Source organism: Mirounga angustirostris, unplaced genomic scaffold, assembly GCF_029215605.1.
Source record: "Mirounga angustirostris isolate CCGP_5_RB_7025 unplaced genomic scaffold, mMirAng1.0.hap1 SCAF_5, whole genome shotgun sequence".
Taxonomy (NCBI): Eukaryota; Metazoa; Chordata; class Mammalia; order Carnivora; family Phocidae; genus Mirounga; species Mirounga angustirostris.
The window spans coordinates 47,293,046-47,320,364 of record NW_026991713.1 but is presented as its reverse complement, the minus strand read 5'-3'; the positions used below and the strand labels follow the sequence as shown (position 1 = coordinate 47,320,364).

Genomic DNA, 27,319 nt, shown 5'->3' with positions numbered 1-27,319 from the left:
TGGATGGCTCAGTCAGAAGTGTGTGTGACTCTTGATCTTGGGGTTGTGAGTTGGACCCCCATGTTAGATGTGGAGATTACTTAAAAAAAGTAAAATCTTTTTTAAAAAAGTTTTCATTGTCTAATTTATATTACAAACTTGTTGAATTTCATTTCTGCTTTTAAATTTGAAATCTCATTTATGGAAACCTATATGCATGGAAAATGCTATATGCATTGTATTTTAATTTGGGTTTTTTATGAGACTATGAGATTATTAATTGGGAGTTTCATTAACTGGGTGTTCAGTGTATATTTATTATATTTATGATTTTTAGCATTAAATCTTAAATACTTATTGAAATAGTCCTGTAGAATCTTTACATCTCGGGATGCCTGGGTGGCTCAGTCGGTTAAGCGGCGGCTGCCTTCGGCCCAGGTCATGATCCCAGGGTCCTGGGATCGAGTCCCACATCGGGCTCCTTGCTCAGCAGGGAACCTGCTTCTCCCTCTCTCTCCCTCTGCTTGTGGTCCCTCTGTCAAATAAATAAAATCTTTAAAAAAAAGAATCTTTACATCTCTACTTAGAAACATTTAGAACGTACATTTGAAAGTTTAAAAATTGTCTAGAAATCAAAATTTGTCATCCTTCTTTCCTTGGTAGCATTTTATTTTAAAATGTTCACATTTTTAAAAAAATTAACCTATCTCCAACCACTCAGTCTGAGCAGTTTTATAATACTGGAGCATTATCAGTGTAGTTGGGGAGAGTGATTGCTAAAGAAGACTTTGAATCGTAGCTTGTCCACTTACTACTTTTGTGATCTTGGACAAGCTTTTTAATTTCTCCATAGCACCATGTGAGAAATGGGAGTAATAATAGGACTTAACAGGATCATTTTAAGAGTTAAATATTTGATATAAAGTACATGATATGTACTCAGTACATGTCAGTGCTTTTTTTAAATCTTATACTCAAACATAAGGTGGAATTTATTTCCCGACATAATTTCCTTTAAGGAGAAAAGTGATAAGTGAGATTGGTTTTATTAAAAATTTAACATCATAACGGGCGCCTGGGTGGCTCAGTTGGTTAATAAGCGACTGCCTTCGGCTCAGGTCATGATCCTGGAGTTCCCGGATCGAGTCCCGCATCGGGCTCCCTGCTCGGCGGGGACTCTGCTTCTCCCTCTGACCCTCCCCCCTCTCATGTGCTCTCTCTCTCATTCTCTCTCTCTCAAATAAATAAATAAAATCTTTAAAAAAAAAAAATTTAACATCATAGCAGTTTAAAATTGGGAGGGACCAGAAACTCTTTAAGAGTTAAAAAAAAAAAATGAATCTTATCTCCAAGGATAATATACCTTCTAATTTCTGAAACTCTTATCAAGGGATGAAGTTATGTCCTCAGGTGCTTTTATACCATTTAAAAATTAAAGACTAACTGGCAGTAACTCTGCTTAGATTTCCAGTGAGCATTAACTGTCTCTTGTTTGTTCTGAGTTTACTCTTAAGTTGAAACAGTTAAAATCTTGCATATGTTTTGATGGTTAATGAGGGGGAAATGTCTTGCAGTGGACAACAGATGAAGACTTAACTGAAGCAGTTCATTCTTTGGGAGTAAATGATATTTTGGAGATAAAATTTTTTGAAAATCGGGCAAATGGCCAGTCAAAGGGGTAAGAATTTTAATTTCGTTTTCCCCCTAATATGTTAGTAGCTAGTGATTGTAATTTTGGGAGTAACTATTCTTAATGCTAACTATATGCAGGTTTTATTATTCACATTGGCAGAAGGTTCTTGGGCAGAGATTCCCTTCATTTCACTTATTTTGTCTACCCTGTGATCTTACTTACTAAAACTAGTGAAGCTGGAAGTGTGGGCAGATTAGGTCTATTTAATTTTCCTGAGTTTTCTCCATTTGTGGTTGAAATGATTATTGAAAAGACAGTTTGAAGAAGCATTATTATCCTGTGATTAAGTGATGGGGAAAGATGGGCAGCTGGAGAATAATGTAACATGAATGTTTTAACTATTAAATTATATACACGAGATAGGATTATTAGAGCAACATTATAAAATACAGGTACCCAGAAATAGGAAAATAAAAAGCCACAAGCTCGCCATCCATACATGATCACTCTTAAGTGTGAATATACTTGCAGGTTTTCCCCTAGTGCTCATATAATATATTTAGTGCAAAAAACCTAAAAGAACAGGATTATAATTCACGTGTTTCATAACATGAGTAAAACATTTATCCATAAATTCACATCTTCTCTAATGTCTTAATTCTTTCCATCATACCTTATATGCTACAGTAATTTATTTTACTATTCTTATTTTTGGTTATTTGAGTTTCAGTCCCTATTATAAATAATGTTACAGCAGGCTTCATTTTATATAAACCTTCAGGTGCAGATTTTGGATTTTTTTAAGATAAATTGCTAGATGCAGAATGATAAGGAATATGCCTTAGTATACTTGTTTCGTGTTCAGTGTATTAGCTTACATTAAGAATATTTTCTAAATGTATGTGGAATTCGAACACTTCTTATGAACTTCACTTCTGTTACCTGGTCCCAAGCTACTATTATCTCTTACTTGAACTTTTGTAATAGCCTTCTACCTGGTATTCTTGCTTTCACCCTAAATCCCCTACAGCTTATGTTACTGTACAGTGTAAACGTCGGAAAAAAGTGACATCAATATTTGTCTGCTCAGATCTTCTTCTAATGGTCCCCTATCACTTAAGAGTAAAAGCCAGAATCTTACTGTGGCCTAGAAGGTACTATGTGATCTATTCCCCACCACCTGTCTGACCTTAAATCGTACTCTTCTTTGCCTTCCTTATGCTGTTTCAGCCACATTATCTCGGCTGTTCTTCAAACACATTCCTACATAGGATTTTTACACTAGTAGTTTCTTATTCTTGGTGTTTCCCCCAGATATCCACGTGGATCTCTCTTTCACTTCATTCAGGACTCTTTTGAAAGAGTTCTCTTTCCTCATCATCCTTTGCAAAATAATTACCTTCTGCTCCTTTCACTGTTTCTTTATTATAGTATATTTTACTTACTGGTCTTTTCTCCATTAGATTGTAAGCTCCACGAGAGGAAGAATTTTGTTTTGTTCACTCTTGTGGCCCTAGCCTTGGATTGTGTCTGGCATGTAGGTGATAGTGTTCAATAAATACTTGTTAAATTAATGAATTCATTAAATTGTTTCTAAGTGTTGTGACCCAAGATAATCTTGAGTCACACAGCAGAATTGTTTGTTGACTAGAATGAGGGATCTAGTTAAAGAGCCATTTTGAACATTAGGAAGAGAAGGGTTCTAAGTTCCTAAGAGCCCTTCTGAGAATAATCTAGAATATCCTATAACTATATGAAATTGGAGCCATTCTTTTTTTTCCTCTCATTTTTTTCTTCTTTCTTTCTCTTTCTTTTTTTCTATTTCAAATTTATTTTTCTTAATTGAGATATAATTCACATCCATAAAATTTACCTTTTAAAAATATTCAGTCTGGAACACCTGGGTGGCTTAGTTGGTTCAGTGTCTGCCTTCGGCTCAGGTCATGATCCCAGGGTCCTAGGATCTAGTCCTGCATCGGGTTCCTTGCTCAGTGGGGAGCCTGCTTCTCCCTCTGCCTTCCGCTCCCCCTGCTTGTGCGCACACATGCTCTCTCCCCTCCCAAATAAATAAAAATAATTTTAAAGATAAGTAAATAAAAAATAAAAATGTTCAGTTTGATGGTTTTTAGTATATTTATTATCACTTTTTAATTCCAGAACATTTCATCACCCCCAGAAGAAATTCCATACCCTTTAACAGTTTATTTTTATGGATTTGCTTATTCTGAACATTTCATGTGAATAGAATCATACAGTATGTGGTCCTTTGTGACTGACTTCTTTCACTTAGCGTAATGTTTCCAAGATTCAGCCATGTTATAGCATGTATCAGCATTTAATTCTTTTTATGGCTGAATACCATATGGATGTACTCCATCTTTATTCCATCCATCATTTGATGGACATTAGGGTTGTTTCCACTTTTGCTGTTGTGAATAATGCCCCTATGAATATTCTTGTACCAGTTTTGTATGAGCACATATTCAGTTCTGTTAGGTGTGTGTATGTGCGTGTGTGTGTGTATGTATATGTATATACACACATACGTACACTCGATATTGGAGTTATTGGATTATATGTCAACTCTGTATTTAACTTTTGAAGGAATTGCCAGATGATTTGTCAAAGTAACCACAGCATTTTACTTTCCTATCAGCAGTGTATGAAATTTTTAATTTCTCCACATCCTCATCAACACTTTTTATCTTTTTGATTATAGCCATCCTACGGGATATGAAATGGCATCTCATTGTGGTTTTGATTTACATTGCCCTGATAGTGATGTTGGGCATCTTTTCACAGGGCATTATTCATAATAACCAAGAAATGGAAACAACCCAAATGCCCACCAACTGATGGATACTTTTTAAAATGTGCTATATCCATATGAAATACTATTCAGCCATAAGAGGACATTAAGTAATGATACATGCTACAGCATGCATAAACCTTGAAAACATTATGCTAAGTGAAAGAAGCTAATCACAAAGGATCACGTGTCGTATAATTTCATATATATGAAATGTCCAGAATAGGCAAATTCATAGAGACAGAAAGTGAATTAATGGTTTCCTAGGGTTGGGGGATGAGAGGAAATGGAGTGACAGCTAACGAGTATGGAGTTTCATTTTGAGATGATGAAAATGCTCTAAAATTGTTTGTGGTGATGGTTGTAAAGCTCTGAATATACTGAAAAAACACTGGATTGTACACCTTAAATGAGCAAAGTGTATACTATGTTGATATTTTGAAAAAGTTAAAGATGAAAGTGTGAACTTGTATCGTTTTAAGAAATATTTTCATTTTTCTTAGATAAAGGTAAAATCACACCATTTCCTTTTTAATAACAGTAGCTTTGTTAATCTCTCCTCACCTACCCTCACTCCTTTAAACATCTTTTAGGTTTGCCCTTGTTGGTGTTGGATCTGAAGCATCCTCAAAAAAGTTAATGGATCTGTTGCCTAAAAGAGAACTTCATGGTCAGAATCCCGTTGTAACTCCATGCAATAAACAGTTCCTGAGTCAATTTGAAATGCAGTCCAGGAAAAGTAAGCAATCCCTCAGAGGCCTTTATTAAAAGATGTGCATTTTAACCAGTGTTGCTAGTGTTTGTTAGATATTACACTAGAGAAGTCATCTTAATATTTAGTTCATTGGAGAATCCATTTTAGAAAGTCTATCCTTTGAATTAAATCTGGTTTGTGACTATGGTCCAGTGTATTGAAAACCTAGTCGCATTTTTCTCCACCTGTCTCAGACCCAGTATTATATAACAGTGTGCTAGTTCTATAGCCCTGCCATTCTTGTCCTGTCATTCCCATCCTAGAGAAAGGAGGAAACTACATTCTAATCCTTAGATTGAAGGAAGGTTAATTGGATGTGTGTTGTGGTGGGGGAGAAACAACTGGTAACCGGAAAATACTCGTTGATTTTCTGCTTGGCACCAAGACCTTCCACCACTTGGTAAAGTGAATTATAGAAAAGATTTGCCATTACACGCTTAATGAATGCTGTCACTTAAAGAGATAAGGTGGATGATCATGCAATTAACAGAAATTCAAGTGGTTGTTTTTCTTTTAATGTTTTAGCACTTAAGACTTAACTGAAGAATATGATACAAAATTAAAGTAATCTGTGCTTACTGAAATTCAGATTTCTGTTGGGAGAATTTTAGTCTTGGCTGCTGTAGAGTACTGGTATTTTGAAAGTAACTCATTTACTCACTGGAAATACATTTAAGTCTGGATATTTGAGACTTCAAAAGAACTTAACTAGATGTGAAAGTTTTCTAACCAATACTTCCTCATGTAGTAGTGTGGATAGGCCCAAGGCATCTGCAAGGTAGCCTATAGCATACAGAACTTTGAAATAGAGTTGTTTCTAATAGCAGTGGTTACATTTCAGAGGACTATTTTAATAAATGCTATTTATGAGTATTTGGATATTTGCAGCTACACAATCAGGACAAATGTCTGGGGAAGGTAAAGCTGGTCCTCCAGGAGGCAGTTCACGTGCAGCATTTCCACAAGGTGGTAGAGGACGGGGCCGTTTTCCAGGGGCTGTTCCCGGTGGGGACAGATTTCCTGGACCAGCAGGACCAGGAGGGCCACCCCCACCTTTTCCAGGTAAAATTTTTCTTAAATTACCATGGATAAAATGTGTCTACCTTAATACCTCTTTTCCTTTTCTCTCTTTTTCAAGTAATGCATTATTAATGTGACTTACTCTCCTTGTTATGCTATTTTTGGAATCCAGGAAATTTGATCAAGCATCTTGTTAAAGGAACTCGGCCTTTGTTCCTGGAAACTAGGATTCCATGGCATATGGGGCACAGCATAGAGGAAATACCCATTTTTGGCCTAAAAGGTCTTTATTTTTCTCCAAACTTGCTTGACTTATATATAGAATATTTACATCCGTCTTATTTTCTTACCTCTTAAAAAATCCTTTCAAGACCATTTTTCCTTGTTTCACTTTCTAGCTTGGCATCAGAGTAGAATATAAGGTGGGTGATTTCACTGTAAGAAATGTGTGTACGCTGAAAGGTGGAAACTATCTCTAAGCATTATAATCTTCTTTATTAACGTTTTTTTGTTTCAATAATTTTTCTTAAGCATAAATTGAACTAGTTAAATTTGTAAAAATATACTTCACTTTTGTAGTTGTTAGTGTAGCATTTACCATATGGGTTTCATTTAAAGAGAATCTTGGTCTATGAGTTGTGCTTTAAAAGTATAATCTTGGCATAAAGTTTACAGTACCTTATTGAAGTGGTTTTTTCTCTCTCTCTCTCCTCTCTCTCCTTTATTCTATAGCTGGACAGACTCCACCACGTCCACCCTTAGGTCCTCCAGGCCCACCTGGTCCACCGGGTCCTCCACCTCCTGGTCAGGTTCTGCCTCCTCCTTTAGCTGGGCCTCCTAATCGAGGAGATCGCCCTCCACCACCAGTTCTTTTTCCTGGACAACCTTTTGGGCAGCCTCCATTGGGTCCGCTTCCTCCTGGCCCTCCACCTCCAGTTCCAGGCTACGGCCCCCCTCCTGGTCCGCCACCTCCACAACAGGGACCACCTCCACCTCCAGGCCCCTTTCCACCTCGCCCACCTGGCCCTCTTGGGCCACCCCTTACACTTGCTCCTCCTCCGCATCTTCCTGGACCACCTCCAGGTGCCCCACCACCAGCTCCACATGTGAACCCGGCTTTCTTTCCTCCACCGACTAACAGCGGCATGCCTACTTCAGATAGCAGGGGTCCACCACCAACAGATCCATATGGCCGACCCCCACCATATGATAGGGGTGACTATGGGCCTCCTGGAAGGTAAGTTAGTATGTATCTATGACGGTAGATTTGGTGTATTTGATTGGTAAAAGGTACTCCACACTGTCATCACTAAGGTTTTTGTTTTTTTTTAATTACGACCTTTCCCCCAGATATTTAATTTTCTATATTTTTTCTTGTTAGAAGAGGCAGTATCATATGGTGAAAGACATAACAGAACTGTTGGGAATAATCCACCTCTGCCACTTAATAAAGCTGCATGATTTAGAGCAAGTCACTAAATCCTGGGGATTCATTTTCATTATTTTTTAAGTTAAAAGAGGTTAATAAAGATAATTTAAGTGAGCAAATGGCCTTAAGCTACTTTTAAGATTTTAAAATGAATCTCCTTTACCATTGGTGATAATACACAGAGCACTAAAGTTTCTTCATTTTAGGAATTAGATTAGTTTGTTATATAAGGTACTGTTGATTATCTCATGCTGATCAGGAGTCCTGAGTAGCAAATTACCAACTTCTAATTAAAACGGGAGCATTCAATAATTTACAAATATATTTGGGTAGATGAAGGCTTGTAAAACACAGTTGTTGTGGAAATTAAAATAATTAATGGTGATCCTTGGAGAAGAGCTGGATGGAAATCACTATTGAAGTAAGTGATCTCTTACCCCCTTTCGAAAGTCCTTTAAAAACTATCCGTACTCAAAACATAATTTAGAGAGCTAGGTTTATAATCTTTTGCCCACTTTAATTTCTTCTGAGTTTATATTTTTAAACTATAACTGTTAAACTACTTTGTATTTCATTTTGTCTGATAATGTCCTAAAGGAATGGATTTGAGAATCTGCCTAACTCCATGCGATTGCACAGGCTCATGGCAATAAATTTGATGTTGTAAGCAAAGCCCATTGACCATTTTCCATTTGTTGAGGTTGCATCTATATGACTATCAAAAATGCTGTTCTGGAGCACCTGGGTGGCTCGGTTGGTTAAGTGTCTGCCTTTGGCTCAGGTCATGATCTCAGGGTTCTGGGTTCAAGCCCGAGGTTGAGCTCCCTGGTCAGCGGGGAGTCTGCTTCTCCCTCTCCATCTGCCCCACCCCCTACCCCACTCATGTTCTCTCTCAAATAAATAAATAAAATCTTTTTTTAAAAAATGCTGTTTTCTTTAGAAAACTGTTAGAACTGCCAAACTAGTATAACTTCTGTTCACTTTAATTCCAGTGAGTGACTTCATATTAAGTGTTCACCTTTAGTATATGAGAGTGGATTACGTGACTTGGTTTGATTATTTAAAATTTGAGTTTCCTATCCTTTTCCTTACATAATAGAATTTCTGCAGTATTAGGTTTTCATGAATGGGGGGATGGTTATTAATGACTGATTTTTTTATTGAAAATTAGAGAAAACTATCTCACGTGGGATTTTTTTTTTTTCTTTTAAGAGGGATAAGATGGGCACAAGTCACAGCATTTAGTTGAAAATGTACCTGTATTTTGAACAACTTGTAATTTGCTCAGGGTGTTTGTAAAGTTTGGGGAATAACAGTAATACCTTAAAAGCATGCAAAAGCTTAGATTATCTATTTTCTCATTTCATTGGAATGAACTGCTACTGTGTCCCTCAACTCAGTGTCTTATCTAGTAACTAGTAACTCAGATGGCAAAAAATTTTCCTTTTCCTATACTGTACATGTACAGTTTTTTCTTTTTTTATTGAAGTATGGTTGACACAGTGTACATGTACAATTTTTAAAGTTGTGAAGCAGCTTTAGAAAATTTTGGTACTTAATTCATTTTTTTCAACAGTTGTTTACACTTACTGTATTTGCCAGCTACTATTCTGGGGATTCAGTGGCAAACAAGATGGTCTAAGATCTTGTCCTTGCCTGAAGTTCTGTTAATTAATCAGACATTTGTTCTCCTTCTGTTGTGAGTTGGGTCCTGTGCCTAGAGGATCCAGACATAAATGTAACCAGATTCCTTACTTGTGTAGGGCTGTACTTTTTGTTCCCAACATTTAAAAATATATATAAATAAAAGATATAATAATATATAATTATCTTATATATATTCATCAGAACAATTTATTATATCTGTTTTTGTATGACTGAAAAATATTATATTGCAGATATCTAAATACATTATTTCTGGCCTCCAGAAAGGCAAGGTTTCTAAGTTGCTACTTTATTTCAGCTGAAAGATAGTGGTGTAAGAGAGTTTTGCTTAGACTTGTCTTTGTAGAATAAATAGTATGCTTCACTCTGGAAAAATAACTACTAGCTCTGAGGCACTTGTCAAAAGCAACTAATATGAATTGTTTTATACTATTACGACTAACTTAGAAAATTTGTTGAGTACAATTTAAGGTTTATTTTTATTTTACAGGGAAATGGATACTGCAAGAACGCCATTGAGTGAAGCTGAGTTTGAAGAAATCATGAATAGAAATAGGGCAATCTCAAGCAGTGCTATTTCAAGAGCTGTGTCTGATGCCAGTGCTGGTTTGTATATATTTCTTCCTGATTAATATTTCTTATTTATGTTATTAGGAATGACCTAAAACTTTGTGCAATCTTGAAGATTGGTCATTTGCATTTAGTACTTATATTCATATCCCCAAATTGTACTTTTGTTTATTTAAAAGACATTGAAGGAAGCTATGTGTCACAGTAATGAAAAGATCCGTAATTTTAAATATTTAGGTGTAGATGTAAATTTTATTTTATTTTATTTTAAAAGATTTTATTTATTTGTTTGACAGAGAGAGAGATAGTGAGAGCAGGAACACAAGCAGGGGGAGTGGGAGTGGGAGAGGGAGAAGCAGGCTTCCTGCTGAGCAGGGAGCCTGATGTGGGACTTGATCCCAGGACCCTGGGATCATGACCTGAGCCAAAGGCAGATGCTTAACGACTGAGCCATCCAGGCTCCCTAGATTGATTGATTGATTGATTGATTTTTAAGATTTTATTTATTTGCGAGAGAGAGAATGAGAGACAGCATGAGAGGGAGGAGGGTCAGAGGGAGAAGCAGACTCCCCGCCGAGCAGGGAGCCCGATGCGGGACTCGATCCCGGGACCCCAGGATCATGACCTGAGCCGAAGGCAGTCGCTTAACCAACTGAGCCACTCAGGCGCCCTGGGCTCCCTAGATTTAAATTTTAGTCCTTATATTTAATGACTTAAATTTGATTCTCATATTACAAATTAACCTGATTTACACAGCTATAATAATAACAAATTGTGCTAATTTCATGCACATAAGAGCTTTTTCCAAATGGCAAAACGCTAAAAAAATTAAGATATCTTCTGTAGTTATTGTAGTGTTCTTCTTTTATAAAATGCTTTATTACTCTTACCCCAAGCGGTTTGGTGGTATTTTGGAAACAATTTATTTGATTTCAGTCCCTCTCCTTTCCCTCATAGGTGATTATGGGAGTGCTATTGAGACATTGGTAACTGCAATTTCTTTGATTAAACAATCCAAAGTATCTGCTGATGATCGTTGCAAAGTTCTTATTAGCTCTTTGCAAGATTGCCTTCATGGAATTGAATCCAAGTCTTACGGTTCTGGATCAAGGTAAAACTTTCCTGTCTCATGTCTATTTAAAACTGTTACTTTACAAATAGAAAAAATACTGTGTTGGGGACTTTAAAATAGGACTTTGATTTTACTTATTACTGTTTATGCAACAGCTAGAGTGATTTTTTTTTTTTTTTCTTTTTTTACATGAATCAAATGTCAGGTATTTGCTTGCTTTTAAAACCCTTCAAAGGTTTCTGGTTACTTTTAGAATAAGACTGTAAATATTGAGGCACTGTGTGATACCTGCCTGTCTTTTCAGCCTCATTGTGTACCTCACCCCTTGCCCACTATTCTCTAGTCACAGTGGTCTCTCTTTTCTTCCTCTTGATACATCAATACTTAATCACCTCACTGTTTTTATACTTGATATTCCTTCTGCTTGGAGCCCTTTTCCCTGGCTCTTCACATAGCTGGCTTCTTACTCTTCATGCTCAACTCTATCTAACTTTTAGGAGAGGTCTTCTCCCAGGTTATTCTGTCATGTTCTTTTTATTTCTTTCATAGTACTTAACCATATTCATCGTACTTACCATAATCTATTTTTTTTAATATTTTATTTATTTGAGGGGGAGGGAGAGGAAGAGGGAAAGAATCCCAGCCAGACTCTCTGCTGAGCTCAGAGCCTGACATGGGGCTCGTTCTTATAACCCTGAGATCATGACCTGAGCCGAAACCAAGAATTGGACCCTTAACCAACTGAGCCACCCAGGCGCTCCTGTTCCTTATTATTATTGCACATTTCTTTTCACTAGAACATATGTTGGAAGATGGAAGGGGCCTTACGTGTCCTGTTCACTGCAGTATTTCTAATGACTAAACAGTGTTTGGTACAGAATAGGTGCTAAATAAATATTTCTTTGAACAAGGGAGTTAATGAATGAATGATCTATTCTTCAGTTTTCTCATTAGGTAATTCCTTTTTTTAGCATTGCAGCTAACCTTGAAATTTTCCATATTTTTGAAAGGTAGATTTTTAATCTGTACATGATATTCATAGATCTGTCTTCAGTGTACTTTATCTGGTGTTAAAGTCTTCATTAAGATAAGGGAAAGGAGCTTGTCTTTGTCATGGTTGCCAACTTGTAGTACCTTTCTGACCCAGTGTAAGTAAGGATCTTTGTATCCAAACAAATTTATCATAGCCGAAGACCATACCTTACATAGTGTTCTTTGTAATTTTTTAAGCTCTACTAATAAGAACTTCTACCTTGATCAAGGAGCTTAGCATCTAATAATGTTTGTTAAGTCTAGCTGTCTGGTGCAAAAATACAAAATAGATACTTCAGCTTACAGGCAATTGTTATTTCCCTATTGTGAATTTGAGAATTTAGTAGAATCTTTCTTTCTTTCTTTCTTTCTTTCTTTCTTTCTTTCTTTCTTTCTTCTTTTTTTAAACATTTTTTAATTTAAATTCAATTAATTAACATACATTGTATTATTGGTTTCAGAGGTACAGGCCTGTGATTCATCAGTCTTATGTAATATCCAGTGCTTATTACATCACATGCCCTTCTTAATGTCCATCATGCAGTTACCTTATTCCTCCACTCCCCTCCAGCAACCCTCAGTTTGTTTCCTATGATTAAAAGTCTCTTATGGTTTGTCTCCCTCTCTGGTTTCATCTTGTTTCCTCTCTTCCCTTATGATCCTCTGCCTTGTTTCACTTTTTGAGGAACCTCCGTACTGTTTTCCAGAATGGCTGCACGAGCTCGCATTCCCACCAATAGTGTAGGAGGGTTCCCCTTTCTCTACATCTTTGCCAACATCTGTCGTTTCCTGACTTGTTAATTTTAGCCATTCTGACTGGTGTGAGGTGGTATCTCATTGTGGTTTTGGTTTGTATTTCCCTGATGCCGAGCGATGTTGAGCACTTTTTCATGTGTCTGTTGGCCATTTGGATGTCTTCTTTGGAGAAATGTCTGTTCATGTCTTCTGCCCATTTCTTGATTGGATCATTTGTTCTTTGGGTGTTGAGTTTAATAAGTTCTTTATAGATATTGTATACTAGCCCTTTATCTGATAAGACATTTGCAAATGTCTTCTCCCATTCTGCCGGTTGTCTTTTGGTTTTGTAGACTGTTTCCTTTGCTGTGCAAAAGCTTTTTATTTTGATTAAGTCCCAATAGTTCATTTTTGCCCTTGCTTCCCTTGACTTTGGAGACATGTCTAGCAAGTTGCTGCGGCTGAGGTCGAATAGGTTGCTAGCCTGTGTTCTCCTAGGATTTTGATGGATTCCTATCTTACATTTAGGTCTTTCATCCATTTTGAGTCTATTTTTGTGTATGGTGTAAGGAAATGGTCCAGTTTCTCAGGGGCGCCTGGGTGGCTCGTTGGTTAAGCAGCTGCCCTTTGGCCCAGGTCATGATTTCAGGTTCCTGGGACCAAGTCCCGAATTGGGCTCCCTGCTCAGCAGGGTATCTGCTTCTCCCTCTGTCTCTTCTTCTCTGTCATGCTTGCGCATGCATCACTGTCTCTCAAATAAGTAAAATATTAAAAAAAAGAAAAAGGAAATAGTCCAGTTTCATTCTTCAGCATGTGGCTGTCCAGTTTTTCCAACACCATTTGTTGAAGAACTGTTGTTTTTTCCATTGGATATTCTTTCCTGTTTTGTCGAAGATTAGTTGATCGATCATGGAGTTGAGGGTCCATTTCTTGGTTCTCTATTCTGTTCCATTGATCTGTTTGTCTGTATTTGTGCCAGTACCATACTATCTTGGTGATAAGGCTTTGTAATAGAGCTTGAAGTCCAGAATTGTGAAGAATTTAGCAGAATTTCTAAAAGTATTTTAAGCAGTATACTTTGGTTAAATTACCTGCTTTTTTGTTTGGTTTTGGTTTTGGTTTGTTTTGTTTTGTTTTTAAAGATTTGTTTATTTGACAGAGAGAGAAAGAGAGCGTGCACACAAGCAGGGGGAGAGGCAGGCAGAGGGAAAGGGAGAAGCAGGCTCCCCACTGAGCAGGGAGCCCGATGTGGCACTTGATCCCAGGACTCTGGGATCATGACCTGAGCTGAAGGCAGACGCTTAACCGACTGAGCCACCCGGGTGCCCTTGTTTTGTTTTTGAAGGCAGCTCATGAAACATTTCTTTTTATTGAATAACAATGTGAATTGTATCCCAATATTTTCAGTGGTCATAAGTGCCAAGTTTTGAACTCTGCTTCCCACCATGCCTCCCAGCTCCCCACCACACACCCCTGCAGCAAACATATATAAGAAAGTTTCTTAGTGGAGTAGGACTCATGATGAATCATATTTGGGATAGTTACCGTATTTGGGATAGTTATAAATGTAAAATTGATACTTACATATAGGTTTAGATCACCTTACATATAGGTTTAGATTACCAATGGGTGGTAATTTTTATGTATTTAAGTCTCATAATTTAATGAATTTTATGTCCAGAATAACTACCTTCTGTACATTTAGTTTGAAACAACATGTCCTTTGAAATCTTTTCTCCTTTACCTTTCTGTTTTTCTTTCAGTTACTACATGTCTATTTTAGGCTATTAGATGTTACAGATGATAAGATGTATTGCCCCTGTGTGTCTGGTTCCTAGTTTGGGGGTGAATATTTTTAAAAATGGAATTTCTAGTTCATGCTTGTTGGTGAGTTTGTATATCATTATTGGAAGTTCAGAATATCCTAAGTCTAAACTAGATTTGTAAAGAATTTTTTGCCTCGGGTACTTTTAAACACTGCTATCCACTTATGGAGAGCATTAATCCAGTAATTTCTTTTAGAAGACGTGAACGATCAAGAGAGAGGGACCATAGTAGATCACGAGAAAAGAGTCGGCGTCATAAATCCCGTAGTAGAGATCGTCATGATGATTATTATAGAGAGAGAAGCAGAGAACGAGAGAGACACCGGGACCGGGACCGAGATCGGGACCGAGAACGGGACCGAGAGCGCGAGTATCGTCATCGTTAGAAGAAGGTGGGTATTCCTTGTTCCTGTTATATTTAGCATATGTGTTATTAACAGTAATTATAACTCCAAGGCTATTGTTTATACAGTATATACCTACATTTTAAATGGTCCAACTACTTGTTCTGAATTTAATCTTCTGGAAACATCTGAGACAAATGACAGGTGAGTAATGACAGGTAAAAAAAAATTTGACCTTTTATCCTTGAATATTGTATTGCTGAGTTAAAACTTTGAGATTGTTAATGGTCTTAAGAAAGCAAGAAAACAATCAAGAGGACTCATGTCTACTTCTAAAATCTAAAAATTGGAATGGTCTTAATTGCAATAGATAGTTTGCATGTAATTTGAAACATAAAATAGAGGAAGTTAATCCATACATATGTATATGATATATGTGCATATATATCTATATATATGTATAGTGCTTGGACTTTTAAAAGTAAATTGAAAGTTTCCCTTCTTGAACTAACTCCCTAAAACTTTTAAAGAAAATCTAACACTATAATAGCTTATGATACAGGAGGATGGTTTCTCAGCATTGAAAGACCTTTTGTACTTAAAAAAATATTCTTTAGAAGAGACACTTTTCCTGGCATCTGGTTTTTGTTTTAAAATAAAAGAAACCGTATCCTTTAATTTGCAAAGAAGATATGAAACTTAATTAAAATGGGTTCAGGGTACTCCATATCTAAGAATTTTAAATTGTATCAAATCATGCATCCTAGGTAGAATAACCTTGAAATAATTTTATTTGATGTTTCATTCATAAACCATAATCATTTGTCTTTTTTTCTGTATTTTAAAACTATTTCTTGTGTACATTTTTCATAAAGCGGAAGTTGTCTGTTTATACTTCATTTTCACGTGTAATTTTATTTTTATATTTGTGAACAGCATTTATTCATGTGAAAAGTAGGGGGAGGGCACTGTGAGGCTTGTGCATGTGACACAAAGGTTATTCTGTAAACAAATAATTTTTCTTTATATGTTGGTGGCATATCCAGATTAAATTAGGCTAAAACAAACCCCTTATCAGTAACTACTCTTTACTCAATTATTTTCCATAATCATGGGAAACACTGAAAATTTAGTCATGGTAATTGTTAGTATTTAAATTGTTATGGGCAAAAATTAAAGACTATCAAGTGTATGTAATTCTGTGACAGAATAGCAGTTTCTTTAACTATAATAGATAATATTTTAGCAAATGAGATCCTTTTTGAATAATACTATTTATAAAATAAGCATGTAAATCTTATTTTTATGGTACATTAGCATTTACATTATTTACAGTTTTATGGGCTATTTTAAGTGAAAGGCCAGTTTTAATACTTTCCTAGCATTTCGAACATGCACCTTAAATATTTATCAAAACTTTAATTTTAAGTTTTCCATGTATTGTATTATAGAACTTAATATAAATCTCAAAACATTTAGTATTAAGCAGAACATCTCTCACTTTAAAACTGAGCTTATTGAAATTAATACTGCTTTTGGATGTAAGGATTAAATGTTGTGTCATGTAAATCTAAACACTAAATTTTAAAGTTGTAGTTTTTTCCCCCTTGGGTTGAATAGATCTTAATCCCATCTTATGAAAAAAATTCTCAGTGTGCATCAGTTGCTTAAGGTGAATTGTGGCCAACTTATTACTTGAAATGCATAACTATATCAGTCATTTCATTTATAGTAAGGTACAGGTTCTACAAGTTATATTTTTATTTAGACTTTGCCATTTATTAGCAAGCTTCTAATTACTGAAGGCATGATAACAAAACTTTCATACATTTTTACGTACATTTTTAATCATCTCCAAGATTGGATATGCCCATCAAGGGGCTTCTGAACCAGATTATACCCAAAGTTAATGAGATTTCTTCCTGGTTTTAGTTAAATTAGCATAGTCAGCCAAGTAAACTCCTTGAAAAGTCCTTTGTTAATTTTAAATACTTTGAATTAACTAACATTACATTCCAGTAATGGGTACACCTAACTGTATCATGGCTTGAGTTTCATTACATTCAGACATTAACTATAAATTCCTAACTTGCAAACTATTGTTGACATTTTTTCTTAATCACTGATGTGTACCATACCAAAATTCCCATGTTTTGTTTGTACATTAATCAGAATTGAGTTGTAATATTGTTATGGGCCTTCATCCAAGCATAATTTTACATAAGCATTTCTAGGGCAAAAAATTCTGTTATCCTGGAATATTGTACCTTTGTTACTATACCAGACAGTATTTATTGTGGATGTAGATGTGAATTTACAGGGTTGGGGGCTAGGATTAAGTATATTCAAGTGAAAAACTTTTAAACAAAATAACTATTTGCACATTTAATTATTATCATAATAGGGTCTGTTGACCTTTATAGAAGTTTTTAAATGAGTCCTTTTGAGCTTTCATGTAAATCTTAAATGGACTAAATGGAATACAAGTAACTTGGAAGCTAACGTGAATGTCAGTAAGCGTGTATATAAATAAAACAATAATGTAATTTATTATTAAAGTGATGAATGGCTAAAAGGGCAAATTCTTAATTTAACTGGAAACTTAATGATGTTGGCAAGCTGTTAATGTCTGTCCCATCTTAATTTTTTTTGTGTTTGAGCTGTTGGTAATGTTAATTGCATTCTCTCATTTAAAATATGTATTAATTTTTCTAAAAGCATTCAGTATCTAAGTTCAAGTAGGTAATATTTTAATGGGAATATCAGTATTGTAAATTTTCAGTATGTAAATACATTGTATTTCATATTCTGTAATTTCTGCCTCTATTCTCAGACCACTCTGAGCAAAACAAAAGTAGTTCAGTGTTTTAAGATTGTACACTTCTTACAGAAATAATTTTACTTTCACAGTTATTTTCTTTTAGATTGCATTCCTCTTATTGTTTGGAACAATGCCACACAGCAAATTTCTGTTAATGATTCAGTTTTTCTTTCTGTACAAAGAGTAATGAATCCAAATTATTTTTTAATATACTCTTTATTCATGCTTTTTCTCTCCCTGAAATACGAGGTTTTACGTATTTTCAAATCATTGTCCATTTCTTTGATAAAAATTTTAAGCATCTTGTATGGAATATGGATTAAATAACTACACTTTGTTGTAAGACTTACCATAGATATCATAATCTTAGGTTGTGTTACTGCACAAGATTTAGGGTGGTTTGCATTCTTATTTAGTTTATAGTTTTTCAGTAATTTGGGAAAAACAAAAAAAGGCAAAAGAATAAAAAGTTCTTTTTTTATATGCGATTTCATCTCCTTAAGATTTAGTGTTACTTTGAGACCAATGTGAAAATTAAGTTCTCTTAATTTCCAATGAATGATACTGGTGGTAATGATATTTAAAAATTATTTTTGCAACTCTTAGGTCATCTGAGATCTGCCTAATATTATCCAGCCTTGTGTTTGTGTTTTCCCATATATCCTAACTGCTGTGCTTCATCTGGATATTCTAGTTCTCACTTCTTTTGCTCCAGGTTTCCTTGCTTTTAATATTTGTAAAACCTGACTACACCCAGCTATCTTAATTGAAGTGACAGAGGAGGGTAGGAAGTAATCCCTTGAATGGATGTATAGTGTGTTTTTTGCTCACTGTGGTTTAAGAATGGGTTTTGTTTACAAATGATTAATGTTCCCTGTTAAAAGAAAATTCAGTGCCAGTGTGAGTCACCTTGCTCTCACCTTCATCTCAGTGTGAAATTTACTACCATTGTTTTAGTTTGTAAATTAGATCACTTTGAATAAGCAATGTTTTGGATGAATATTTAGTTAGCATTGTTTTAAAGAAAACCTAATAACCAAAAAGGGGTAAGTGTGCCATATATGCTATCCAAATTTACTAATTTGTCTTCTGTGGTAGGGTGTTTTAATCCTCACAGGAAATTCTAAATCACATAAACAGCTTATTTTGAAATGTCCATTTTGTGAAATTTGGGGGACAAAGATGAGTTTTCCTTGACTGTGGTGAAGTTTATTTCTATAGTGAACTTCCTATCTTGTATATGTTTTATAGTGTAATGAAAGACTGTAGTTAAAATGAGGTAAGTACTATGTCCACAGGTAGAAAGAAGGAAATAACCTAATGTTGTAGTAGTAAGGGAATTTTTGCAAATATCTATAATAAACAGAATTTTAATGTACTATGTTTTAGTCAACACAAGAAGGAAATTTGATTTACAAGAGTTGACTTATATTCAGAATCTTCTATTTCTTTTGCCCACTCCATCCCTGTTTCTCTCAGTAAGGAGAAATTTTCAGGAAAGAGAAAAGTGAATTTTATTTCACTGAGTTAATAGAAGCACATCTCTGAAAGTGTGTTAGAATTCTTTCAATTCAATATTCAGTTAATTCTTTTAATTCAGGATTATTGTGAAAGAGCCATATCAAATATATATTTGAATCTTACTAGAAAGGTGAATTGGCCATGAGCTTAGAAATACTGATGCTAACAAATTTACTTAGATAAGTTTCCAATATGAGAAATGCTCATAATTTGAGTTGTTAGTATTGGCTTGATCTTACGTTCTCTCAAAATACAGGTGCTTCTCTGTATTGAAATTTTACTTAGTGCTTCATTAAAGAGCTGTAGATTCCATTTGTCTTAGTTTTTAAACAAGTGTTTACATAGGTCTTCCTTTTATAACTGATAGCTAAAAACAAATAATTGTGTGACTTTGACATTAACATATTTGACTTAAATGGTATTCTGAAAACATGAGCATTGAATGTATTTGTCACTTTTAAGCTTTTTTGGTATCTTTGTTTATGTAGATGTCTACCTAGAAATTTGAGAGTATAATATGGGATTGGGTTATTGGAAATGGGTTGTATTGCCTTCAAATTTGCTTCCGTTTGAGATTGTAAAATTTGTATTTCCAAATGGATAAATGTAAAGTGTTTAGAAAGAGAAATAAAAACTGTCAGACTACCCCCAGATTTTATGTCTGTATGGTGAAAATGAGAGACTTCTTAATAGTAAAGATCTATGAAGTATAATCAAGCAAAAGATAAGTACATTTGTCCTGCAAAAAGATGTGTGTTACAATATCACAAACAGGATTCTCTACAGAAAAAGTAGTAAAATTCTCCTTTGGAGTGATGAATAAGTTGCAGTATAAGCCATATGTTTTTTTGGGAAGGATTGGGTATTTTTTGTTCACTGTGACTTTAAATAATTTTTCCCTCTTTAATGACCAGATCTCTCGCATCACAACAAAAAGGTTAGGGAGATAACATACTTTTGCAGGAAGATTTATGAATTTCCCAGTAGTGCATCTTTTCTGGTTAGAACACATTCCGTATCTTTCTTTAATACTTTAATACCAGTTTTTAAAAATACATTGCAAGGAATAAAAATAAAACCCGTGAAAGCTGCCTTTCTAGATTTTTTTCCCATGAAATAATTCCACCTAAAGCTTCAGCAACATAAGATAAAGGTACAATAAAAGGTAACATTAGAGATGGCTTAAGTATCGCATTGAAAAATACGGGCAAATAGAAACTATTTAAAAGAGAAAGTTCAGGATTAAAACATCTGGGGGTTTTTTTTGTTTTGGTTTGTTTTTTTGGCTTTTTGTTGTTGGGGTTTTGGGTTTTTTTGTTTGTTTTAGTTGTAAAATTTAGGTTTTTACTGCTAGGCAATGTGAATGCATATGTGTATTGATGCTCTTAAGATGTTTACAGCCTAGTTGGGGAGGAAAGGACATAAAATATAACATTTATAGTTGTGACAGAATATTAATTACTCTTAATTATAAAGCAGAAAGTGTTTTCCAATTACCCTGTGGCAAGAATATCACTAAATATTGTGCCCTTTACCTCTTACTACATCATCTTATTAAAATGCTCTCTTGGAATTTATATTTTAAATATCTGGTGTTTCAGTGAACACTTAAATGCAAGTTAATTGAATGTTTCTTTTGTGAACCTCTACCTGAAGTTTGCATATTTTTGTATTCTTGAAATTTTAGTTTATCAGATTTACTGGGTTTTTTTTCCTTTGTGTGAGTTTTCAATGAAATTTATCATTGTAGATTCTTATTTAGCTTGTTTTTGGTTAGCTTATATACTACATTAGTTATTTCAGTATAGGTGGAATAGAGTGAAAGTAAAGTAAATGTTTTAAATTTGTATTATGTCTAAAGATTTGTATGTGGATGTCATATTTATTTAAATGTGCATACTGAGCTATATATAAATTTTATTTATAAATTTTGTAACATGAAACAGTTTGATTTATAACATTTGCAGAAGTTCCTGTATGCTGTCAAATAAATACAACTAATTTGTAAAATAATTTATTGCATTTTATATTCAGTTCACATTTGTTAATGAGTTCTTTAGAATTGATATGTGGGTGAATGAAAAATATTTACATTAAAATCATTCAAGCATTTTCCCATTTATTTTTGTAGTATGCATACTTTAGAAAATGACTTATAAATGTTTCCATCATCACAGAAACAGCAGCTGCTATATTTTCATTTCTGTTCCAGTCATTAATTTAATAAGGCGGTAATAACTAAGAAGAATGAAATCAATGTCTCAGTTTTAATCATCACATAAATTGGGAGCATTTCTCCATCATAAAGGCAGCTACTGTTTCAGTTAATGCTTATTGTGTTAGAATACGTAACAGTGAAGTAGATGCACGACTTGTGTATGTATAGTTAAGCCAGCGTTTTTCTGTGTATTGTGGGGAATAGCAAAATCTACATCACAAATTTTGACACATTACAGCTGAAGGAAGAGGAACACCTTCCAAGACAAAACAGTCTTCATGGGGGAAAAATGACGCTTGTCCAGCAGTTTGCTTCTTGTGATTGAACTGAACCTGTAAGGATTCATGGATAAAATGAACAGGAATAGATCTGAATAAAGCAAATCTGCATAAATGGTAACCAGTAGCTCTACTTTTACTTTTTATGTTGCTTAACTGTTTTATTTGAAGGAAACCTGTGTGATTTAAAAAGTTATAGCTTTTGCAACTTTATTACTGGTTATATACATTTGGCCATTATAATGTGCAAGCAATTGGAAAAAAAACGTCAAGTAAATGCTTGTTTTTATAGTAGTTTGTTCTTGTTAAACATGTTCATATGATAATGTCTGTAAACAGCACCACTTTGATTACAATAGATGTAGTGTTGTAATAAACTGTTTAATGGGGCTGATGTGTAAAGCTGTTCAAGTTATTTGATGTTTACACCTCAGGGAAAGTCTTGTGTTCAGCAATATCTAAAGATAATGTTACTATGACATTTATACTGTCCTTTAAAAAAGCATTGCAATAGCGTTTTTGGATATGCACCAATCTAATCTTGCGTTCAGTGAATTAAACATACTAATTAAGTGTCTCTTGCCCTTGATTTTGATATTAGAATAGGTGATTACATGGATATTTAATATTTCTATATTCTGCTTTTCTAGCTGTTTTTACCTAGTTAGCTTGTGGTTTTGCTGAATGGTATGTAAACTTGTAAAATTTCACAGACATAGCAATCCAGTCAATGTGTTAGGGGTCAAAAAAAATTTTGTGGTTTTAACATTTTAGTAAAAACCCAGACGTTATTTGCCACAGTAATGCAGCTTAATTACAACACAGATGTACTGAAACGCTTAATTGTAAACTGCTAGCATTGAAGAAATATTTTGACTATTCTGATTTGATGCGGCAGTTATTTGCTGTTTTATATTAATAGTGCTTATGGTTTATTTTTGAAGCCATAGGCAGTGTAAATACAGCCGTGCAGCAGACAAGTGTGAGTAAGGAGAGCATTAGTTTTATTTTCTGGTTACTGTAGATTTTGGAAGGGCGTGATGCTTACTAATAATGAGTTGTATTCTCCTGTATGTGTAATGGGTGATTACAGGTGTACCCTGTCACCACAGTTGAAGGAATCTTGTGTGTATTCATGCAGCCTTTTGATTCATGCTAGAGTTACTTAATCAAAGATTTTTTCAAATCTGCCTTGCATATAGGCCCACGTTAAAAGCACTTGGCTAGCATGTGTTCTTAATTGCAAAATTAGCAAAGGCAGAGTGTCAACTTGATTAGATACTTTTATAGGAAGATCATTCGGAATCACTACTTCAGAAATGAGTTGAATTCCTAAGCAAGTTAATTTGTTTTTAAGATCTGATTATTTTTGAGCAGTCTGGTAATACACATTGGTTTTTTAAAAATATACCCAAATTTTAGGGCAATGCTTAAAAGTATTTAGGTACCCTGGATATTATGTCATGTGCAGCTTGTAGAAGCCCTCCAGAGATAGGCACTGCAGTTCTTTCATTTTGTCCGCTGTCACACTAGTTCTTACAAAATTAGCTGTTTCAAGTTATTCATGTTATTACTAGTTTTATTTTAAGACATTTTGTGATTTAGAGTATTTGTGCATGGGATCACTGGTGTTTTTAAGAACTGTTTGCTCTCAGAAATTTTTCAAGTGTTCTATCTTGTTGAAAATGCAGTTGCCTTTTTAACATCCTTTGAGAGTTGTATCAAAATCAGTTTTCTTGTTTTGTGTATAGGTGTTTTGTCATTCCTTAGCTTTTTTATATTTTAATTACAATGCCCTAATGTGAAGAAGTATGGACATAAATATATTTCAAGGGAAATTAGTTAATAGTAAGCTTAAAAGGTAAGTAAATGTCCATGAGAATAAGATACTCTGACCGTTTTAAAATGGAATTCTAAAAATCTAACCACTTGAACTTGAGATGAAACTGGAAATTTTGTACTAATTAAATCATTTATCTTTTCCTTTTTTATCAGTGGAACCCTTTATTTGCTCATTCTATATCACTCTTCTCCCTACATGGCTGATTTCATTACGTAACTTTTGTTGCAGACAATGTGAGTGTACTAGAATTGTTTGCTGCTAGTCCGTTATTTTTAAGTGTTGTCAGAAGGAAATAACTTTTTGGTTTAACATTAATTCTTACAGTCTTCTACCTGATAACACACGAATGTATAGCAGTAAAGGTGAAAATTGCAAACCTTGTTTTATTCTTCATATCCCTCTGTTGTTTATGAGCTAATGTTATTTGAAAACTTTTTTTTAACATGTAAAAACAATCCAAAGAGATAAATCATTACATAGACACCAAAAACAAAAAAACACAGAGAAAGAGAGTTTCAGAGACCTTTTCATTTCTTTTTACTAATAATTGTAGTGGACATGAAAACAAATTTGAGTTTAACTTTAAACCATAGGCATTTATTAGTGCTATGCGGTCACATTCCTTTCAGCCAGTAGTTATGAATGAGTGAGGCAGCACCTCAGTGGTAATGCTTCCAAAGCAACACTTTGAATCGATTGTGCTGCTTTTAGTTAAAGGACATAACGTTTTGGAAAGGATATTCCAATGTAAATTTGGAAGTGTTTATTTTGTCAGTTTTCATAAGCAAGATTTGGAGTAAGTTGCAGTGGCTGTTGATCATAGTTTATAGCCCATTTAATGGCCCCTTTACCTAGAATATTCTTAAGCAGTTAACTACAATTTGGAGTTCACAGATAACTTATGGATTGTAGCTTAAGGTATTATTTTTCATTTAATTCTCCTGTGGAGAATATTGCTTTGTTTTTTACTAGTTTAAGGTCAGTTCTTAAAATAAACACAGGATTTTAATGAATGTTGTATAACATTTTATAGTGAAAGGGGAAAATTGTTGGAAGGGTAAAGACTTTCTCTTTCCCTTATGTATTTAAATGTGCCAATAACCTAAATACATACTGTTTTATACAATGAAATGCTACTATGAGACTTTCTGTTGGAGTGCTCTCAACATTTTGGTTTATACCTGAATGATCATTGCATTTTCTGTATTTTATAAGATGGCTCCAATTTTGTGTTTTAAGCTTCAGCCTGTTATTTTAAGAGGAAGTTTATGTTCTGATTCTTTACTGAGAATACAGTATTCAGAGTCTTACTGTTTTACAGATAACTGCCTTTTAAATTTTATTCATTAAGTTCATTTGCATCCCATAGCCGTCTGTAAATGTTTCCTGCAGTTGTATGTACTTAAATGCACGCTTATCCATTGTACATATTAGACATTTTTGTGCTAAAATATATTAAGTGGGATTTTTGTAGCAAAGCATTCTATTTTTCTGTTCTTACTCTGTGTGTGTGTGGTTTTTTTACATTAACCTTCAGTTTAAACACTGGAGTATTTATTTCATTTTTTTTAGCAACTTGACTCTTAGAAGCCTTAGACTAATTTTTTAATAAATATTCAACCAAAAATTATAAATTTCTTAAGATGTGGCCTTACATATAGCATTCCTTATGTTTGTAATGTGAGATTTTTGATTAGAGAAATCAAAAGATTCTGGATTAAAGTTTAATTGTAAGTTGAAAAAGAAAATGTGTTAAAATGTCTAGGCTTCTGGGAGGAAGTTCTTATACTCTTCTTTCTCGGCATTAGAAAGAAGCAATATGAATTTTTCAAATATTCAGGCAATTGTGTCCAGTTTAGATTGATTTAGGTTTGTTTTAACCAATGTTTCTTTAAAATTTCAGGTTGTTGGCATTCATTCTGAGTATGCAGCTACTGTGGTTTTTGTATGGGACATATAAACATTTGGTTAGGTATAGACAGATTTTAATGTTTTAAAGACTTCCTGATATATTAACATATTGTAATAGGAGTCTTAAAATGTTAGGTAGAATTTAATTGAAGTCACACAAATCCTGAAATGGTATCGGCGGATAGTAAATACCATAGAAAGTTTTTCATGTGCGAGCATCCTAAAATTCTGCCATGGGTGTAAATGTTTTGCATTAATTTCATAATTGGACAGACCCTGCATTTAGTAAAAACATTTCATTTTGAAGATGTGTTCTTTTTGTCACACTGTTACTGCATAACACTTCTCAGCATTCTGTAAGTTAAATTATTTTAAAATACAATGGTGAATTCATGTTTATTTTTTTACTTTGAAAATTGTAGTACTCAGGTGGTATTTAATGGGAAAGGATCCTTGGGGTAAATCATAATGTATTCTAAGGAATGCATCTATAACATTGATGACTTTAGCCTTAAAAAAAAGGTCTATTCTTACTCTTCCTCTTCATCCCATGGTATATTAGCAAAGTAGTTTACAGCCTTGTACAGCCTTACAAAGTTGTTTTACAATTTTTAATGAAAAGCCCTTAACAAAAAAATTGTATCATATTACCAGTATCCATGAATTAACTAAATCAAGGTTTGTAAATAATTTGTCTAATACCAGAAGGCCAAAGAAAGTCTTAAAATTTTAGCTGTTGACTCTGGTGACTTCACAGTAAGATTTCTGTGCAAAAGGTAAGGTGATATTTGATCAAAAAGACATCATTTTGGTGTCCATGAGAACTAGACTTCCATATTAGCTTCTATTAAAAAGCTCATTCCATTTTATTAAAATGTTTGTAATTGCAATTTTGTGTTTAATGTTTACTTTGTCTTTCTTTCTTTAGCATTTAGGTGACTGTTCAGCAGTTTGCTATATGGCCATTGTTGGCCCTAAACTGCACTAGTAACAAGCATGGTATTTATCTTGTATTGAAAATAAAACAGTTTTGATAATACTTTACAGTTTGTCTTTTTATTTGGTTCATAATTTAACCATTGTGTATGGTATGAATAAATCATATCTATTGGCAATATACAATATAACAGAAATTGGACTGTTGTCTGTATGTTGTCTTTAAGCCAGTGGCTATTTTTTCTCCCCCCCCCCCCTTTTTTTTAAGATTTTTATTTATTTGACAGAGACACAGCAAGAACAGGAACACAAGCAGGGGGAATGGCAGAGGGAGAAGCAGGCTTCCCACGGGGCAGGGAGCCCGATGCGGGGCTCGATCCCAGGACCCCAGGATCATGACCTGAGCCAAAGGCAGACGCTTAACGACTGAGCTACCCAGGCGCCCCCGCCAGTGGTTATTTTTTTCTGCACTGAATGTTGATGGTCTTTTTTTTTTTTTTTTTTTAAAGATTTGTATTTATTTATTAGAGAGAGAGAGTACAAGTAGGCAGAGAGGCAGGGAGAGGGAGAAGCAGGCTCCCTACTGAGCAGGGAGCCCGATGCGGGACTCGATCCCAGGACCCTGGGATCATGACCTGAGCCAAAGGCAGCCGCTTAACCGACTGAGCCACCCAGGCGCCCCTGAATGTTGGTGGTCTTTAAAGCAGATGATACCGAGCTTAAAATTAGGCTTTAGAAACCTAAAACAGTTCTAGGCTGTTTTATTCTCAAACCTAAGGTTCAGAAAACATTTGTTAGTTTTAGGGGATCATTAACCTTAGTAGACTTGAATCAAGTAAAAATGTTTCTAGATTACAGCAAAAATATTTCACCTGCTAGCTTAGAAACAACAGAGTACTTTTAAAACGGTAACAAATTGTGAT

General features: G+C 34.5%; 1 protein-coding gene across 5 annotated transcripts in view; it reads left to right on the top strand.

Moving 5' to 3' along the window:
- The window catches only part of CPSF6 (cleavage and polyadenylation specific factor 6), a 34,866-nt gene extending 8,367 nt beyond the window's left edge, over positions 1–26,499 (top strand). The window contains exons 3-11 of one of the 5 annotated variants that reach the window (XM_045872995.3): positions 1,554–1,657; positions 5,015–5,160; positions 6,064–6,237; positions 6,368–6,478; positions 6,928–7,432; positions 9,780–9,895; positions 10,817–10,970; positions 14,721–14,916; positions 21,667–26,499. In XM_045872995.3, coding sequence (XP_045728951.1) covers positions 1,554–1,657; positions 5,015–5,160; positions 6,064–6,237; positions 6,368–6,478; positions 6,928–7,432; positions 9,780–9,895; positions 10,817–10,970; positions 14,721–14,910 — 1,500 coding nt within the window. In that variant the 3' untranslated portion in view covers positions 14,911–14,916; positions 21,667–26,499. Of the gene's footprint in view, positions 1–1,553; positions 1,658–5,014; positions 5,161–6,063; positions 6,238–6,367; positions 6,479–6,927; positions 7,433–9,779; positions 9,896–10,816; positions 10,971–14,720; positions 14,917–14,996; positions 19,730–21,666 lie in introns of those variants that run through there. The other 4 variants (XM_045872996.3, XM_064590904.1, XM_045872998.3 and 1 more) reach the window with 4 other exon arrangements.
- The last annotated feature ends 820 nt before the right edge of the window (positions 26,500–27,319 follow it).